Below are 19716 nucleotides of genomic sequence, written 5' to 3'. Positions count from 1 at the left end.
TTCCTGTGACTAATTAATTCGACTAGACATGTAAAACAATAGCATCTGTTTCTCCAGAGGTTTTATTTATTTGGCAATGCTAACAATTGGCAAAACTGTAGATACAGCAAATTATTTGGGTTGTTCAGACAATAGGATGACATATTATCAGATGAAATAGCCTATGTCTGTGTAAAGTAAACATTTGCATAATTTAGTCACACTTAATTAGCTTAAAAATGCAGGACTCGATTTTCTATTATTTTTTTTTGAATTTCCTTAATAGAAATGTTGTGTAAGGTTTGTTAGAATACGCGGCCGTCTAGAATGTGACCGCAGAAAGATTCAGGCAGTAAAGAGTTAAAGCACAAGAGAAAATCCCGCCCTGTACGGGGGTTGAAATGCGATTACACCATCGCTGTAAACACTCACTCAGTCTTTTGCCCGAATGTCTTGCATGTGCGAAACTGTCTGCCTTTCAGGAATTAAGGTATTATGGATAGCACTTTGGGAGTTTAACAAGATCACAGTGGGCTCCTCTCCGCTACGGAAGGGACATATGTTGTAGTAGCTCTGTGTGTGAAGGTAACGGTACTGGAAATATGACCCAGCGATAACTGCAGAGGCTACGGACAGCGGGCCGGTCTTGTTTAGAGGCTTGTTACAGGACTTTTTGGTGTGGACTAATGGCGCAGGTGAATGAAGCCTCTTGAAATAAAGTTACACGTTCGATTGACTGGCCCATGCAACACTTCTGATCTGCGCGTGCCTTTGTGGATGCCTATCATGGACTTTCGCTTGACATTTGCCCTTGTAGGCACATTGAGGTAGCCATATAGTTGCCTCCGACAGAACCTGTTGCCTTTCTCTGTTTCTGAATGCCTTTTTTTACACCCTTTAGGTGGATTAATTGATGGACACGAGCCAATGTCACTGCGCAACAATGTTTCTATCTGGAGCTGTGGTAACATTGGTGCTACTCGAGACTGTTACATTTCGCGGTACTCAATCAAATACGTTACTTACTAGCCAGTTAGGATTACTGGACGATAACGATCTGCAGGAATATCTGCTGGTGGAAAGTCATTTGAACTCAAATAAAACAGAGATGGAGAAGCCACAAGAGAAGCTGTCTCATTTGAACGCAACAACAATATCGTCTCACTCCTCACTTACAAGTAGGTATTTGTTTAGCCTAGGCAACTTCAAAGGAACTGTCATTAAAATGTAATTTCAGTCCTTGCCTGGGCACTCTCAAATTCACCCAAAATGACCTTACATTTTAGGCCTATCCTACAGTCAGTTAAACCTCTCTCTATTCTGGAGCCTAGCATGTAACGTTATGACAGTTAATATTTATCTGATACCTTTACTTTCTAAACACTTATAATAACATGTTTCATGTGAATTCGGGTGTACGCCACGACCAGGACTTGGACCCTGGCTCAGTGACTGTCAAACCCAACACTTAGCGACCTGGTGAAGAGGTTCAGACCTTTCCACTTAACTTTTAAGTTGTTGGCTTGACAGTCGCAGGGCACATGTTCAAGTCCCAGTTGGGGCAAATTCTGTAAAATGATGTTGGAGGTGGCTTATGGTAGAGAAATAAACATTACATTCTCTGGCAACAGCTCTGGTGGACATTCCTGCAGTCAGCATGCCAATTGCACGCTCCCTCAACTTGAGGCATCTCTGGTATTGTGTGACAAAACTGCACATTTTAGAGGGACCTTTTATTGTCCCCGGCACAAGGTGCACCTGTGTAATGATCATGCTGTTTTAATCAGCTTCTTGATATCTTGGCAAAGGAGAAATGCTCACTACAAGGATGTTAACAAACTTGTGCACAGCATTTGAGAGAAATATGTTTTTGTGTGTATGGAAAATGTTTGCAATCTTTTATTTAATCTCATGAAAACGTGTTGCATTTATATTTTTGTTCAGTGTACATAGGTAGGCTATTGTAAAATGGGCACTGGGAGGTGGTCTGCTGCTTTTTAGTCTTCAAGACACCTGTCAGCCAGCCAGTCATCTATAACAAGCCTAATACAGGTTCTGGACAACAGCTGTACTATGAATGGACAGGGGACGCAGAGCCTCTTGTACTGAAGTTAATGCAGCTGTGTCTGTTTTATGTGTGTGAAGAAAGGAGTTTGAAGATATGCCGGCTGAGAAAGAGAGAGCATGAGCTATTAAGCACATCCGGCATCACTGATTGGCTTGTGCAATTAGCTTGAATTGTACATGTTTAGATTGTGATGCTGAGCTTTTTTCCTGGCATATTGAAACCATTTAATGAAAATTGGAGATTTCCTGCATTTCCTACCCTAAGCCGGTATACCACATTAGTTTGTCCTTACTACTAAGGGATATCCATCTGAGATATGGCTGACTTGATCTTAGAATTAGCATTGCCCCATGGGGAAGGGGCTTCACTGACTACTAGGGCTGGATAATAGGTTGCCATTAGCTGAGAATTTAGATTTTAAGGTCACTACTAGCACTAACGAAAGACTTTCTCCATCCCCTGATGTTAGAGTATCAAACTGATATTTATAAATCTGAATATAGCGCCTCAAGGGACATAAGACAATATCTTCCTATGAATCCCATCTCTCCCTGTCCCCAGGTCCAGAGCACCACCATGGTAGTAGGCACGGCAAGCCACTGGAGAGGACCAGGCCCTTTGTGGTAGTGGACGGACACAAGAGAAGTCTGAGTGAGGCCTTGCAGGTGAGACTACAGACATCAAGAGAATGTGTGTGTGTGAGAGTATCGTTCTACACAGAGCCATACACATACTATTACTCTGGTCCTACTTCCACTACCTGCTTTCTATTTCCATGCTTCCATGTTACCGTTCTTCATTCAGTGATCCCAGTGGCCTTTATTTTTTTAGATGGTGTCAGAGGTTAATAACCGTTCTATTTTTACAGGTCCCATAGGAACTCTAATTTTAAACTGCAGTTTTATATCTCAAACTAACATCAAACCCACACCTGGTTATTCCAATTGTGCGGCTCACGTTTTTTTTTCCAGTCGAAGGTCATCAGTGTTATGATGTTCTTCTCTCTGGGTGGAGTGAGTGATATGGGGGAATTCTTCAGGATATGATTTCAGACCTCCTGTCAGCTGCACAGGAAGTGTCCGTCCTCTTAAAGTGCCCCAGTCCCCCCCACCTTCTTCAGATCATAGTTTTTATTCAGGAAGCTCCCTGTAAAATATGTCAAGGCGCCTACTTCCTTCCTCTGTTATATTAGCGCAAAAAAGGAAGCCAGACAGCAGACCCCCCCCCCCCCCTCCTTTACACACACACACACACACACACACACACACACACACACACACACACACACACACACACACACACACACACACACACACACACACACACACACACACACACACACACCCTATAGAGGAAAGTAGAGAATAAGAGCATGACAGGGCTACATTTTTGCACATCACTTTTTAAGCCAGCTACTGGATCGGAATGTTAACTTTCAAAAGGTTGAACCCCATTGGCAAAGCAGTCTCCATCAGGCACCCAGATGTTTGTTTACTGGTTTCAAAACACACCAGGGCACTGCAATGTCATACAAATAACAGTTGAGTGGGCCTCATTGGCTAAGACTCAGTGGAGAGTCACTCTTAATTCCTACATTATTGTGTGGTTTATCCACTGAATCACTGCAGTCATTGATGAATGAGTAGCCGTTTTTTTACTTGTCATGAGGTTACTGCACCCACAGCCTACTGCTCATACTGACGAACGTAACACCAGTGATTCACATACTCCCTCAAAATACACGCAATGTGTAACCATGGTAACCGGGACCTGTTTTTAGATTGTCAGAAATGAGAGGAAAGGTGGGGGATGGTGCCATATGGGAGGGGTGTGACTGTGTGTCTGTGATTCAAACTTTGTCCGTCCACCCTCATCAACACCCACCCATCCCCTGAACAATGTAATTCCTGTAACGTTCCATTTCCCAGTCCAGGGTATTCAAGTGATAAAGATCACTCCAACCCGAGCCAAGTGTGACCTTAGAAGTTAGAGCCACCACTTGTGCTCTAAATAACACCAATTAAAAGTATTTTAAATTCACCACTCGAAACTGAGTGCACTCACTTGAATGTAATCACCATGATAATGTGTAACTTCATGTTAAATGTAGATCTTTATTCGTGTAATAAAGCAAGATCAGCTATAGATAAGACGATCGTAAATGTTCTCTCGAGGCAAAAAGATCCGAGTGTATATTCTTTGCATATCACTACCATGCTATAAATCCAGAAGATTATTTTAGTTAGTTACATTTACATTGACGTCATTTAGCAGACGCTCTTATCCAGAGCGACTTACAAATTGGTGCATTCACCTTATGATATCCAGTGGAACAACCACTTTACAATAGTACATCTATATCTTTTTTTGGGGGGGGGGGGGGGGTCAGAAGGATTGCTTTATCCTATCCCAGGTATTCCTTAAAGAGGTGGGGTTTCAGGTGTCTCCGGAAGGTGGTGATTGACTCCGCTGTCCTGGCGTCGTGAGGGAGCTTGTTCCACCATTGGGGTGCCAGAGCAGCGAACAGTTTTGACTGGGCTGAGCGGGAACTGTGCTTCCTCAGAGGTAGGGGGGCCAGCAGGCCAGAGGTGGATGAACGCAGTGCCCTTGTTTGGGTGTAGGGCCTGATCAGAGCCTGAAGGTACGGAGGTGCCGTTCCCCTCACAGCTCCGTAGGCAAGCACCATGGTCTTGTAGCAGATGCGAGCTTCAACTGGAAGCCAGTGGAGTGTGCGGAGGAGCGGGGTGACGTGAGAGAACTTGGGAAGGTTGAACACCAAACGTGCTGCGGCGTTCTGGATGAGTTGTAGGGGTTTAATGGCACAGGCAGGGAGCCCCGCCAACAGGGAGTTGCAGTAATCCGGACGGGAGATGACAAGTGCCTGGGTTAGGACCTGCGCCGATTCCTGTGTAAGGCAGGAATATTGTATAGCATGAACCTACAGGATCGGGTCACCGCCTTGATGTTAGCGGAGAACGACAGGGTGTTGTCCAGGGTCACGCCGAGGCTCTTAGCACTCTGGGAGGAGGACACAATGGAGTTGTCCACCGTGATGGCGAGATCATGGAACGGGCAGTCCTTCCCCGGGAGGAAGAGCAGCTCCGTCTTGCCGAGGTTCAGCTTTAGGTGGTGATCCGTCATCCACACTGATATGTCTGATAGACATGCAGAGATGCGATTCGCCACCTGGTTATCAGAAGGGGGGGAAAGGAGAAGATTAATTGTGTGTCGTCTGCGTAGCAATGATAGGAGACACCATGTGAGGATATGACAGAGCCAAGTGTTCAAAAGAACTACGAGTTTCTTTTGATGAAATGCATGTAGCTCCCAGCCCCATTAGGATCTCAGATTGATTATACGTGTGAGATATTAAAGAAGGAAACATGCCAGTCACCACAGTGTTCGTTTCATTTGTTATGGTGGTGCAGGCGACTTGTGTCCTCTTGGGAGAGGCACTTGACTTGGCCTGAATAGCTTCTGTCAACGTTGAACCATGAATACATCTACTTTGTCAGACAAACTTTCAGACAGTTGCCACATTGATGTTGGAAATGAATGTTTTAAGAAGAAAATACAGACATGTATGACATGTTATCAGTTTGCAGGTAACGCTTTTTTGTTGAGTTCTGCTGCTCAGTGCTCACCTCTCTGGTGCCTGCTATTATTAGCCTCCACACCAACTTGGTTATGAATGGATTTGTGACACCACGCACACAGGGAACTCTGAGGTGTAAGGAGTGCAGCAGGGAGCTTCACCTTAATGCAGCTTAAGGAGGAGATCTCAGCTAATTCAGAGCCTGATCGCTCTGTGTTGACAGTGAGCATTTCTGGCACCCCAACCCTTTACCCTACCATTAAGACGTCCGTGTGTGTGTAAGGGGGGCATGGTAAGACTGATTCTTTACGTGAGGGGGGGGCCCTCTTATCTATTTAAGAAAGTGCCTGTAGGGAAAGTGTGGTGGATTGAGCTGGTTAAAGAATGGTCTTGAGTTAATCCCCAACCAGGGGTCCTGTTTATATAGCCAGATCATTCATTATACCCCAAAAGTAATTCAAATCACTGAGTAACTCTCTGAGCCCAAGTGAAGGTAATGCCAGTAGGCAGGCTGGCTACTAGTTAAATGGGAATGAAGCTCTTTTCCTATTGGTGAGGTTAGTTCTGGATATCCATGCACAGAAGTAAAGAAACAGTCAGAGGCAGACATGAGTTCCAGTGAAATGGTTTTCACTCTTGCCTTCATACCACAATCTGTTGAACATCTATAAACCAGGAAGTGTTGACTCTCTGGTCCATCAATATTAATCAGTCAAGTGCTAGGGAAGAGGAGCAGAGCCAGCAAACACCACTTTCCCTTTGGGACTGGAGTTGAATGTGACACTCCTCTACTTCATGTTGCCCATTGTACAGTAATTCACTTGGCTGTTATTGTAATGCAAAGGGATACACAAGTCATGAACTAACCCAGAGATTTCCCCCAGATAGTGGACAGGCACACTCCATTGACATGTCCGGACTTGATCCATAAACAGGATCCAGGGCTGCCCTGGGTCAGACTAAATAACAGAGAAGCACTACAGGGACTGAGGAAGACCGACATCCCAGGAGCTGACTGATTGGATTACCCTCCCTCACACTCTTCCGTTGAGCTGAAAGAGCTGGAGAGGAATCACGACTCGCCCTGTCCCTCCCTCTCTCCCTTCCTCCGTTACACCCCCTCCGCCCATGTTCCCCTCTCCTCCTCCCTGGTTTATTTCTTCTGCTGCGGGTCACAAGCAGCTCTGGGTCTGAATGGACCCCACCCAGCATTCATGTGGCGGTGAGCTCATCTTGTTACTAGCAGGAGATCGGCCTGGGACATTTACCTCACTGAGGGAGAGGAGGGGGAAATAAGAGGAGGAGAGGGTGAAGGTAGAGAGAGTGGGGGAAGGAGAGGTAATGGCAGCAGAGATGGAGTGGACATGGTTGTCGATAGGATAAAGAGTGACAGAGCGGTGTAAGAAGCCAGTCAGAGTGAAACGAGAGACCTGTTGCGAGTGTGAGGTAAGGGTTCAGCAGGGGGGAGAGAAGAGAAGGTAGAGACAAGGAGAGAAATGTAAGAGAAATTGTAACGCTCAAAGAAGAGGGAGAGGGCGAGAAAGGTAGAAGTGAGGCAATGACAAACAAAGTGTGGAGAAGGTGGGTGTTTCTTGGCTGAGCTCCAGATATTTGGGTGGGATCCTCCACTAGAGCCCTGAACAGATGTAGCTCTGCTGTGCTCTGGAAGGAGCCCTGTTTCTACTCTGACCTCTCACCCCAAAACCACAATCCAAGGCAGCTTGCCAAAAGCCGCAGATGTTTGAGTGTGAACATGTACTGTATGTCTTCCCATCTCGTTCTCTCCCTTATTCATTCTTCTCTTTGGTTGCATAACTGACTTTACTGTAGTTTGTTTTTTGCCTTGTAGTTTGTAGCCAGATCTCCACCATTCTACCTGGAGTCTTTGTTGGTTAGCCATTGGACTCTTGCCCTGGCAGTACAAAAACACAGACCCACCCAACATAACTCAGTCACACTCTCCTTACATACTGTGGTGAATGACCTCACCAAAGCCCTCTGATTCTCATAAAGACTATAGAAACTAGAAATAGACCAGAGTTTTATGTTTTCATCCAAATGTATTGGAAATCCCCCTCAATTATCAGCATCTACTTCTGGGATTCTTCTTGGATTGTGATATTCTTGGATGTGGAACCAGTTATATTTTGTACATATCCAATGACTGGGTTCCAGTGTGAATAGTTATGTTATTACTAATAGCCTCTTAGAGCCTATGGTACAGGGACACAGTTGTGTCATATGAACCATGATGTTGTTACAATATTTCTGGGACTGTGGACAGTAGAATACTTCTGAGTGAATTGGGTGTAAGTTGTTGTTGGATTTGGGTACCCGGCAATGACATTATCCAGCATGATTTGGCCGGTCCACAGAGGAGGTAGACTTTTTGGTTCCTCATAGTCTCTAACCGCTACTTGGAACTGAACTGACCTCTCTGGCATATTGTCACCACCCATTACCTTACTGCCAGTACTCCTAGTTCTAGTCCCATTTCCAAGCCTCTGCCAATTCCTGTCAGTTAGCTGGAGAGGAGAAAACGAGGAAGCAGCACTCTGCGGTGGGGAAGGAGGGAAGCACCAACAGGAAGGGTTTCACTTACTCACTGTCTTCAAAGGTGGAGCCGCTAAACGTGCTAGAAAGCGACTGATTGGCAGGAAGAGAGACGGTGTTGAGAGGAGGGGGGAGACGGGTTAGTTCCCGAATGACTGTAATGAGATGGAAGCGCAGGGAAAACGGACATGAAAAGAGGGATAGGATGTCATTTATCCACCGCCGCCTCTGCGTTTGGTGAGAGAAATGTGCAGCAGGTAAAGGAAGGCCATTTATAGCCTGGTCCTTAGTGCCTATGAGGGGTAACCCTGGCTGACAGTCTGATTCAGCTCATTTGGGCTCTAGTATTGTGCTTAGGTGCCAGTGCCAATCAGGGACTGGGTGCTGCACGCATTTAGAGACTGGGTTTATTTTAGAGAGCATGCAGGTGTAAGGTAGTGCTGCAGCCATAGACAAAGTATAACTTTAATCGCACCATCTCATTTCATGTCTGCTGACTGGTTTGATGGGATGAGTATTGATTGGCTGAAGGGATTCAAAGTATATAGTATTATCCAATCTGAGCGTTGTGTAATAATGGGACTTTAGTGCGGAGAAAGGATGAGCGCTCCATAGCTGTCTACTACATCTGAAATGTTGTCCATCAGCCTCTAAAGGATATAGGTCATTGTGTACATAACATGCTCTTTATGAACTATACAGGACTTCCTAAGCCTCAATCCTTTTACCTTCGCAGGGTTAATAAGAAAGACCACATGGTGGTACTGGATATTACTGCTGTTTCACTAAGAAGATTGTCCCTTTGCCCCGTTTGCCACTTCAAGCTGCTCTTGGCTGCATTCGCTCATTAAGACACCCATCACATGCTAATCATGAATACACCATGTTGAAACATTGAGCGATTACAATAACAACAACCGCAAACATAGTCATTTTTGTTGGACGATGAGTTAATATGGCCACACAAAGTCCTTGTTCACCTTTAGCACAACAGTTGTTAGAGGGAATTGTTCAACTGGGTTTTTGTAATACAGTCAGTTAAATTATCCACTGACTTATGAGGGAAGAAATTACAGTACACATTACCAGGTGTATGTTTCTCTTCCTTTCACAGAAAGGTCACCCAGACAAGCTACAGTGTGGTCTTCAATTTGGAGGCAGCATCTATCTTTTGGACCTGGAGAAAAACCAGTAAGCTCACTAAGAAAATATACTCCGTTTTGAAATATCAGAAAATGACCTATATTTTGATCTTAGGCCTTAGCTTTTTGAATGGGGAGATGTGATGCTGAAGTGCCCCAACCTTTGCCATTGTTGAGTTAAGACTTCATAGTTTCATAAAGGGGTTTATCATTAGCAATAAAAAACATTCGGACTTCAGACAAATCTTCAGAGGAAGCAGTCTGAATGAATGTACAGTAACCCTGTCCTCTCCCTGCAGTGATCTCCTGCCCAGGCCCCCCAATGTCTTCTACTACCTCCCTAATGGCACTGGGGTTTCTTTAGAGGAGGGCACAGTGGTAAGTAATGTGTTGTAAATGTTCTGATTTGTTATAGGTTGAATTGTTATAGGGATAGTTAACGTTAAGTTAGTTCATATGAGCTTGGATAATATGTCATTATATTATGTTGACTACTCTCTCCCTGGTTGTTATCTCATAGACTCACTGCTACTACCACGGCTCAGTGAGGGGCTTCCCACAGTCCAGGGTGGCTCTCAGTACCTGCTCTGGACTCAGGTAATAATATCAATGTTAACTCTGTCAAAACCACAGGATGGTATGCAGCCTGTCAAAATTAGGATCATTTCCCCTCTGTCACTACCCAAAGGAATGTACAATTTCACGGAACTTCACAAGCAAGGCAACAGTATGCGAACAATGTTCCCTGTAGATGTACCCAGTCAACATTCTTGATTTGAGAATGGTGTCCATGGAAGTGAGATCATACAAATTCATATGCCTTTTAGGTTTTACATTAAGAAATAGAGCCTAACAGCTCAAAAAGTTTACCCGCATGACCTTATGACCTTAAGCATATGCTTTTCATACTCTGTTATGTAATGGTTAATGCATTTAAAACCAGTAAAGTGATCTAAACGGGGGTCAGCCTTATCCCACTTAATCACCCACCTCAGTTAAACCCTTTGTGGTGCACTATATGGTAAACCTATTATTATAAAGGGGAAGTCTTTACTAAGGGCACTTCACCTTTGCCTGCAGTACGGACAACGTCATTGTTATGTGAGCGTCATGGTTTTGTGAGTGGGGCGGAGTGATCCACCATGAGGTGGCTTTAATCCAATCCAGATTAATCTGAAAGAACTCTGACCTCCTCAAGCATACTAATCACCCGATTTGAGAGAGCACCAGTTTTAATCTAGGGTCCCTTCCGCTGGCTTGGATACTTTAGGGATATCCAAATTAACTTGGCGGAAATCCATGGAAAATCCTCTTGGCCTTTATTTAGAGTTGGAGTTATTTAGAGCTCTTTACTCGCGTGGGCAGACCGTGTGGCTATATACTCGGTTTAGGGTCATGTTTATGTAGCGAACGTAATCCGGTTGCTAGCAGAGCCTTGGACAATGTCCTCACCTGAAGTAACTGTATTTACTTTGAACTTGGACGCCATTTTGTGTCCCTGTTGACTCCCTGTTGAGTGAGTCCCTGTTTATTCCCTTCTCCTTCAGGGGTGTGGTGGCCATCAACTCCACCCTGAGCTTTGAGCTGCAGCCTGAGGAAGAACACGAGGATGAGGAGGGGGCAGAGGAGAGTGGAGGGGAGGAGGAGGAGGGGATGCACCTGCTCTACTCCACCAGACCTCTGGAGAGGGGTAGTGTTGGGGGCTGTGGAGTGTCCCATACACCTGTAGCCCCCATCCACATCCCACCACAAGTCCCACACAGGGTGAGAGGGGCTGGAAGCACAATCAAATGTTTGTTTATCCTGGAATTGGAACTACTGATGTTTTCGCCACTGCTGGAAATACCGTACTGACTTCCCTGAATTGTCGACAACATAGTGTACATTGGCCCGAATGTCTTTTGTTTACGCTTTGCTTTTTTTGCAGAGTAAGAGGGACATTCTCTCAGAGACCAAGTACATAGAGCTTGTGCTTGTAGCTGATCACAAAGAGGTAATGTACGATAAGGCTAATGTACGACAATGCCTCCTAGTGTAAGCAAGGCACTGACATAGCTGCACTTTGAAGAGACCCCAATACATTTAGACCAATCCCATCATGTTCTGCCTCTATTGGCCTAACCAATAACTGTTATTGTTTACAGTACCGTAACTACCAGAAAATCAACAAGACTATCATCTATCGAATGCTGGATGTGGCCAACCAAGTAGACTGGGTATGTAACCTAATATTAAAGTTGTCTCCTTTTCACCTCATTTAACACCTGATTTACTTGACAAAAGCCACATCTCAGTAAGTGGTCCAGGTAAGTCGGGACATGGCACAAGTGGGGGAGTGGGCCTTTCCTCTTCTATCGTCTACTGCTTCTCTATTGTTCCTCAAGCAAGCAGGAGGCCGGCGATATCACGTATTCCCAACAGACCAACTCCTTGAATGCCTTACTCCTTGAAGTTTGCAGGTGTCTAAAAAATATTATTTTGCTAAAAACAAATGTTTTCACCGTTTAGTGTGTGTACTTTACTGTATTTATCCTTGGGATATCGCTTTTCAAAAGTAAAATTAAATCGCTGGAGGATGTCTTACACCCAGTTTATTAGGTACAGCATCCCGTTCACAAAAAATGGTTCGCTCCTACAGACAGTGTGTCACGTGGCTGTGGCTTGCTGTGTAAAGGAGGCAGACAGGCATCAAGGCATTCAATTACCGTTCGATTGAACGTTAGAAGCGACTTTGAGCGTGGTGTGATTGTCGGTGCCAGGTGCGTTAGATCCAGTATCTCAGAAACAGCTGGCCTCCTGGGCTTTTCACGCACGACAGTGTGTAGGATTTACAGAGAATGGTGCCACAGACGAAAAAACATCCAGTCAGCGGCAGTCCTGTGGGCGAAAACAGCTCGATGAGCGGTTAAAGGAGAATGACAAGAATCGTGCAGGCAAACAGGCAGGCCACAAACAGGCAAATAATGGCGCAGGACGGCATCTCGCACACACAACTCGTCAGTCCTTGTCACTGATGGGCTATTGCAGCAGACTACAACACCAGGTTCTACTCCTATCTGCTAAAAACAAGAAGAAGTGGCTTCAGTGGGCACGCTATCACCAACACTGGACAGTTGAGGAGTGGAAAAACATTGCCGGGTTCAAATTTTTTATTAATTTCACCTTTATTTAACCAGGTAGGCAAGTTGAGAACAAGTTCTCATCTTCAATTGCAACCTGGCCAAGATAAAGCAAAGCAGTTCGACACATACAACAACACAGAGTTACACATGGAGTAAAACAAACATACAGTCAATAATACAGTAGAAAAATAAGTCTATATACAATGTGAGCAAATGAGGTGAGATAAGGGAGGTAAAGGCAAAAAAGGCCATGGTGGCAAAGTAAATACCATTTAGCAAGTAAAACACTAAAACTTAACCTGGTTCCTGTTGCGTCATGCTGATAGCAGAGTCAGTATTTGGCGTAGGCAGCATGAATCCATGGCACCGTCCTGCCTGGTGTCAATGGTACAGGCTGGTGGCAGTGGTGTAATGGTGTGGGGAATGTTTTCCAGGCACACATTAGGTCTCTTGATACAAATTGAGCAACGTTTCCATGCCCCAAAGAATTCAAGCTGTTCTGGAGCCAAAAGGGGATCTGACCCGGTACTAGATGGGTGTACCTAATAAACTGGCCAGTGTATATTTGTATTAGATTTTCATTGGTTTATCATGGTGGTCCTCATCTACCCCTCTCTAGTTCTACCGGCCGCTGAGTGTGCGTGTGGCTCTAACTGGGGTGGAGATCTGGAGTGACCAGGATAAGATCCAGGTTGACAAGAGTCCCTCAGACACTCTCAACCGCTTCCTGGAGTGGCGCACCAGAGAGCTGCTGCCCCGCCTGCGCCACGACAATGCTCAGCTCATTATGTGAGTAGTCAAATGGACTTGGTTGAAGCCTTTCTCACACCTGTACATTATGGAAGCAGATTCATCCCAAATACATGTGTATATACCAGTGAATGGCCTCTTTGTGAAAATAGACTAACTATAACTGTATGTGTTTGATCTGTTCCAGGGGGGGCTCATTTGATGGAACTACAGTGGGAATGGCATCTCAGTCTTCCATGTGCTCCAAGGACCGGTCAGGAGGGGTAAATGTGGTGAGTTAGTTAGCTTCAGTTAGGCTTATCAGTGGAGTACAGGGGTATCTGCCCCACAATGACAGTATGAGTCTGGTAGTTGACTGAGTCTGGTAGTTGACTGAGTCTGTCTGTCTGTCTGTCTGTCTGTCTGTCTGTCTGTCTGTCTGTCTGTCTGTCTGTCTGTCTGTCTGTCTGTCTGTCTCTGTCTGTCTCTGTCTGTCTCTGTCTGTCTCTGTCTGTCTCTGTCTGTCTCTGTCTGTCTGTCTGTCTGTCTGTCTGTCTGTCTGTCTGTCTGCAGGATCACCTGGTCAGTGTACTGGGGGTGGCGTCCACCATTGCCCACGAGCTCGGGCACAATCTGGGCATGAATCACGACACGGCCGACCGGCGCTGCCAGTGTCAGAACGAACCACGCCTGGGAGGCTGCATCATGGAGCCATCTACTGGGTGAGGGGCTAGGGGGCTATGGTGGGCTAGGTTTGACATGCATTACAAAAGCACCAGGCCATGCAAAGTCAATGATACTAAACAAAGGGTCAGTTATGTGCAGCTGTGATCCTCACTTGCCTTGTATTATGTCAATTTCGAGGCACTTCATTTTAATGCACTTGTAAGAAGCTCTGGATAAGAGCATCCACTAAATGTCTTGTTCTCTTTACCCCTCTGTTCCAGGTTCATGCCAGGCCAGCTGTTCAGCAGCTGCAGTGCCAGAGACCTGTCCCTCAGCCTGCTCCACGGTGGAGGGATGTGCCTCTTCAACGTGCCCCAGCCTGAGAAACTGCTGGGGGGGCCACGCTGTGGAAACCTCTATGTGGAGAAGGGAGAGGAATGTGACTGCGGCCTGCTGGATGTATGTTGGACAGTAAATTTGATATTTTTAGGGAGGACAGCATAGCTCACCATAGATGCAGGTTGACCTTTATTTGGATGGATCTTGCCCTGGAAGCAGCACTGAGCGGTTTCCTCTAGATGGGCCAGCTGTTAAGTCAAAATTGGCTGTATCATACAAAATTAATGAAAACAAAAATGTGCTTTTTGGTCTTAATTTAAGGTTAGGCATAAGGTTAGCAGTGTGGTTAGGGTGAAGGTTCAGGTTAGGTTTAAAATCAGATTTTATGACTTTGTGGATGTGCCAGCTACTGACCACCCTGCAGAGCTGCCTACAGAACAAGATTCATCTCAATGACAAGATTCATCACCAACCTGCCACCATAGATGATAATTCTATTAACAGACTTTATGATTTATGTCAGGGGTATTCAATTAGGAGGCCCACAAAAATATATATATATCAAATTACACATTTTATTTTGTTATTTCAATGTTTATATTACTAACGTATGATGGGGGTCCCTGGGTCGCCAGTTTGCCTGGGACGGGATCCCTGGGAAAGAAAAGGTTGAAGAGCCCTAACTTCAGGGTTTAGGATTAATTATTGTCTGTCTCTCTGGATGTCCAGGAGTGTAACGATCCCTGCTGCAACGCCACCACCTGTAAACTGGTTCCTGGGGCCCAGTGTTCCTCCGATGGCATCTGTTGTGACAACTGCAAGGTGGGCAAGCCTTTCTCTCCTTCACTGGACCCTTACTGACAGTCACTCATTCAACCCCATCACTGAACACCTACATTTAAATCAGCTCAGTTCATTAGTCTCATATTTATTCTAACTATAATTATATATGTTATAACCCTGATTGTTATGTTCTTGTCTATTACGGTTCTGTATTTTGTCGTGTATGTTTTATGTGGACACCAGGAAGAGTAGCTGCTGCGTGTGCAATAGCTAATAGTGATCCTAATGAACTAAACTGTTACATGATCTATCACAAGAAGCTGAACAAAGGTCCAAATCATAAACCCCTTTACTGATCTACTGTCTATTTTCTCTGTCTGACCAGCTGCGTTCAGGTGGATGGATGTGTCGGCAGCCCCTGGGGGAGTGTGACCTCCCAGAGCACTGCACCGGTACCTCTCCGTACTGCCCCCCCAACGTGTTCCTGCAGAACGGCGAGCCCTGCGAGGAAGGCTCCTCCTACTGCTACAGCGGTGTCTGCGCCAGCCTCAACACACAGTGCCAGATGTTGTGGGGACCTAGTGAGTTACACTATTGGTCAAATGTTCTGGACCCGATAACCATTGGGATTGATACCACTGTGGGGAGCTAGTGGCTAGTTATTTTGACTTGTTTCAGTACTTTTACCAAGTACTCTAGAACCTCAAGAGATCCGAACCCCAGAGTTCTGGACTGACTGGTCAGCGGAACTGGAACAGAGAATACTTCCCTGGACAAAGATTCCTATAAATAATGTCACCACTAGTGTTTGATTGAAGAAACTGTTTTGGCGAGTTATTACATCATATCAAATCTTCATATGCCATATGTTGCAGAGATGGAGAATTGAGAATGGCTCATAAACTCAGGATGCAGTGTTGTTCAGACACTTTTACTGTAGAATCTTTGAGACAATTCTGATTGTTTAAACTCCCTTTTCTTTTCAGATTCCACCAGGGCTCCGCCTGTCTGCTTTTCCTCCGTCAACAAACAGGGCAACAAATACGGCAACTGTGGCCAGATGGCCAACGGAACCTACATCCCCTGCCCTAGCAAGTAGGTACCACGTTCATTGGGGAACATCGTAGCAAAATGTTCTGCAACAGATTGCAAATTAGCATATCTTATTGGTAAGTTCATGTAGTCCTGCCCTGTTTCAGTCCTTTTTCATCCATTTGGTGCCTAATGAACACTTCCATGTGTCTGACTGTTGCTCTGACTGTGTCTGACTTTTCAGAGATGTGCATTGTGGGAGGCTCCAGTGCCAGGGAGGCAACGACCGTCCGTTGCTAGGCACCAGCGCTGAGATCCTGACCACTAAAGTAAAATTTAACTACAGCGACTTTGTCTGCCGGGGAACCTACTTCCACCTTGGCGACGACGTCTCCGACCCTGCCATGGTGGCACAGGGCACCGCGTGTGGTCTTGGCAAGGTGCGCATCTCCTCAACTATAGAAATACAATGCAACATCTGGTTTTGTGGAACGGGCCATTTGACCCTTTGGAATAGGGAGGTTTTCTGTGTTGTTATCTAAGCTTACATGCATATCAAAAATGATGATTGGTATTACTGACCATGTTGTGGTTCAGGCCTGTTGGAACCAGCGGTGTCAGGATGTGTCTTTGTTCGGCGTCGACGAGTGTCAGAGCAAATGCAACGGACACGGGGTGAGCAAGCCAGCTGCCTGTCTCCCCTTTATAGGAGTTATATTGTATAGCTTACAATGGACTGGCCCATACTGTTGTTGATGTTAAATGAATAATATGGCTCAATGTCCTCTCTCTGACATTGCCAGGTGTGCAACAGCAATAAGAACTGCCACTGTGATGTGGGTTGGGCTCCTCCAGACTGTAGGTACACAGGCCATGGAGGCAGTGTGGACAGTGGCCCTGCAAGAGCACCTAGAGGTACCTCACCGTTCCTCTGTTAATGCACTCATAGATACACACTCCTTATCTTAATCAAATCCTTGAGAAATTGGGACACCGTATCAATAAAACTAGGATGAGATAAGTAACATGCCCCCAGCTTTAATTCTATGTCTGTCATGATAACCAAGACCTCCATTTTTTTTCTGTATCTCCAGGATCTGACCCGGCACGTGTGGCCTTGCTGGTCATCTTCCTCTTCATCCTGCCAGTGGTTCTCCTCTTCCTCGCCCTACGTTTCCCCCGCTGTCACCGCAACCTGCCCTGCCTGGGCACTACCAGCCTCTTCCACAAGGGCACCGGACGCCAACAGAGCCGGTGAGAGCCCTGACCCAGGGGACACCAGCTGTGTTCACTGATTAGTTACAATGTTTATATAGTATGTATATGTTTGCGCAGTGCAGACAACCGCTATCAGTATGGATAGAATTTCGGCCATAGTGTTTTTTTAATAGCTATAATGGAATGAAAGGGGCTATGGCAAACTACAGTATGTGCAAGTTTGAAACCTTGTGCATGTCCAATTATCTTGCACTTCATCAATCAATGGAGGTCAGAGTTAACTGTGTTTTTCACTACTCAGAATTCAGTGGGGTCAATGTGGCCCATAGTGAGAATTGGGGCTTGGTGTTTGCCGTAGAACAGGCTAAAAGGTAGTAAATGTTAAGGGTAGAGTAAAGCCATGGAATTAGTTTCTAGCTGCTCAGTTCTGGGCTGTGTCTTTACGACGAATCGTTACTGAAGTGCAAAGTTAATACTTAGTGTTCCATATAACACCCAAGAGTCTCTAGTTTGCAAAAATATCTGTGAACGTTGGTCCATATTAAAATAACTCACTATAATCTGAAGAGAGAGTGACTAAATTTGATTGATCAGTTTTAGTTCAACAGGTGTTTTTTGAGTAACAGCTCAGATACTAGCGACGCACTTTAAGTAGGATCTAACGACTAACTAAATGCTACGAAGGCTTTGGGAAACTCACCCCAGTTTAGTTCCCCATTTCTTCATTGTTTTATATAAGACTCCTTTAGAGCCGGTTTTCATGGATATGGATGGTGACCATTCTGTAGAGTCTCAGTTCTATACGCTTATTTTGAGCGTTACTTCTCTCAACCTCATTTGTACTTATACTGTACCACTGCAATGACCTCTGACTCTTCAGAACCAGAACGGATTATTCCCCTAGGTTGTAACATCATGTATATTAACCAGTGTATTGTAATCAAACGGCCATTCTTTGAGGGCTGGACCAGTGTTATAGAGAAACATCATTCTTAACGCTTATGACAGTGCTCAGCTTACTACGCTTCAGCACCCCCATTATTGAAATTGTGGTATGAACTTTTTGGTAATGTGTTAGTGTGTTAATGTGTGAGTGTGTGCTGTCTCCCAGGACCCCGGCCACAGAGCGAGTGGATGCTCGTAACGGTGAGCAGGTCCAACCTCTGAGGTACCACTGGAGCCGCCAGAGTGACATCCAAATGACCCCGTCGCTGCCTTCCAACAAGGTACCACGATGACCCAGCCTGGCCTTCCCTGGCTGTCACTCAGATAGTTTTTCCACCTACACTGTTCCTATGTGCCCCTTGTTACAGGTACATGGACTCGATAACACTGAATTTGTTGTAATAATATTGGCCATTTAGTAGACGTCAATCTCTGAGTTGACCCACATGAAAAAATACTACAGTTTACTGTAGAATTTACGATAGAATTCTGTAGTAAATTGTAGAATCGGGATTAACATGGGTAATCGAGATCCCTTGACTGATCCATGAAGACACATTTCCCGAAAAGATTAAATGACAACACCTGGAAAATTACTAAAATGCTCCCCAATGTCAGCACTAATGCCATTCCACAAAATCCACAACATGCGCAGCATCAGATTAGTTAAATATTTAATAGCACATTATCCAAACAGGTTGTCGCATGGTAGCCTTTAGTCTAGCGTATTTACTTCACACAAAGTCACCATAAATTCAAAGTACACTCGTAATTGCCACTGCTGGACTGCACATGCGACCCGAATGCAGTTAATGAACCCTACAGGAAACCCCTACAGTATAGCCTATAAAACATGTGCCTCTTTGAGCTGTCATTGACTCTTCAGTGACTCTTCAGACAGTCACAAATTTGATAGGCCTATGCACAATTTATTACATAGTCATCTCTGTCACAGGCATGAAGTCTGTGGGTAGGGATGAGGGAAAATGATATATTCCCCTGTCCTAAAGCCTAGGCTTTTTTCTAATCCAAAACCCTGACTCCTGTCTTGCATGAACATTCCTAACTTTATTCTGTAATCCATAGGTTGCATTATCAAAGCACGTCTCTCGCCTGTGCATGTCAGAATACCGCTATAACATCTTCTCTGCGCTGTCTCGGACTTGCTTCGGTAGAGAATGTGTGCTCAACAAACAATATGGGAGTAGATATGGATATTTTGAAAACAGAGTTACTTTGATATTTAAACTATTTCCACTCTTCATCTCCCTGTTATTCTTGAGCTGATCTGTTATCCGTATAATCATGAACTTGATTTTTGCCAAAAAGAGTAGATATTCTGTCATTCGTTGAAGGTTATCTAGCAAGCTTAGCAACTTTGGTCATTTGACTTTTGTTTGACTGCCGTTACAAAGTTTCAATGATTCAACAACTCTATACTCTGGGTGCGCTCTGTGTCGAGATGGCTTACTGCTGAAATTTGCTGAATTATTTGAGGAATGTAAGGCTCAGAATTTATGAACGGCCTGTTTTGCAATTCACAAC

At 45.0% G+C, this 19716-nt stretch overlaps 1 protein-coding gene across 5 annotated transcripts in view; it reads left to right on the top strand.

Moving 5' to 3' along the window:
- Positions 1–365: 365 nt before the first annotated feature.
- The window catches only part of LOC106580111 (disintegrin and metalloproteinase domain-containing protein 15), a 30762-nt gene continuing 11411 nt past the window's right edge, over positions 366–19716 (top strand). For all 5 annotated transcript variants that reach the window (XM_014160833.3, XM_014160814.3, XM_014160824.3 and 2 more), the window contains exons 1-20: positions 366–1157; positions 2609–2712; positions 9310–9386; positions 9637–9715; positions 9858–9934; positions 10885–11101; positions 11265–11330; positions 11482–11553; positions 13079–13248; positions 13397–13481; positions 13762–13910; positions 14136–14313; positions 14923–15015; positions 15362–15557; positions 15963–16071; positions 16253–16448; positions 16606–16683; positions 16812–16923; positions 17103–17262; positions 18338–18452. In XM_014160833.3, coding sequence (XP_014016308.2) covers positions 893–1157; positions 2609–2712; positions 9310–9386; positions 9637–9715; positions 9858–9934; positions 10885–11101; positions 11265–11330; positions 11482–11553; positions 13079–13248; positions 13397–13481; positions 13762–13910; positions 14136–14313; positions 14923–15015; positions 15362–15557; positions 15963–16071; positions 16253–16448; positions 16606–16683; positions 16812–16923; positions 17103–17262; positions 18338–18452 — 2598 coding nt within the window. In that variant the 5' untranslated portion in view covers positions 366–892. The remainder of the gene's footprint in view (positions 1158–2608; positions 2713–9309; positions 9387–9636; positions 9716–9857; positions 9935–10884; positions 11102–11264; positions 11331–11481; positions 11554–13078; positions 13249–13396; positions 13482–13761; positions 13911–14135; positions 14314–14922; positions 15016–15361; positions 15558–15962; positions 16072–16252; positions 16449–16605; positions 16684–16811; positions 16924–17102; positions 17263–18337; positions 18453–19716) is intronic.

This window comes from Salmo salar, chromosome 02, assembly GCF_965601325.2.
Source record: "Salmo salar chromosome 02, fSalSal1, whole genome shotgun sequence".
Lineage (NCBI taxonomy): Eukaryota > Metazoa > Chordata > Actinopteri > Salmoniformes > Salmonidae > Salmo > Salmo salar.
The sequence above is the reverse complement of the archived record's forward strand: the minus strand, read 5'-3'. Positions and strand labels throughout refer to the sequence as shown.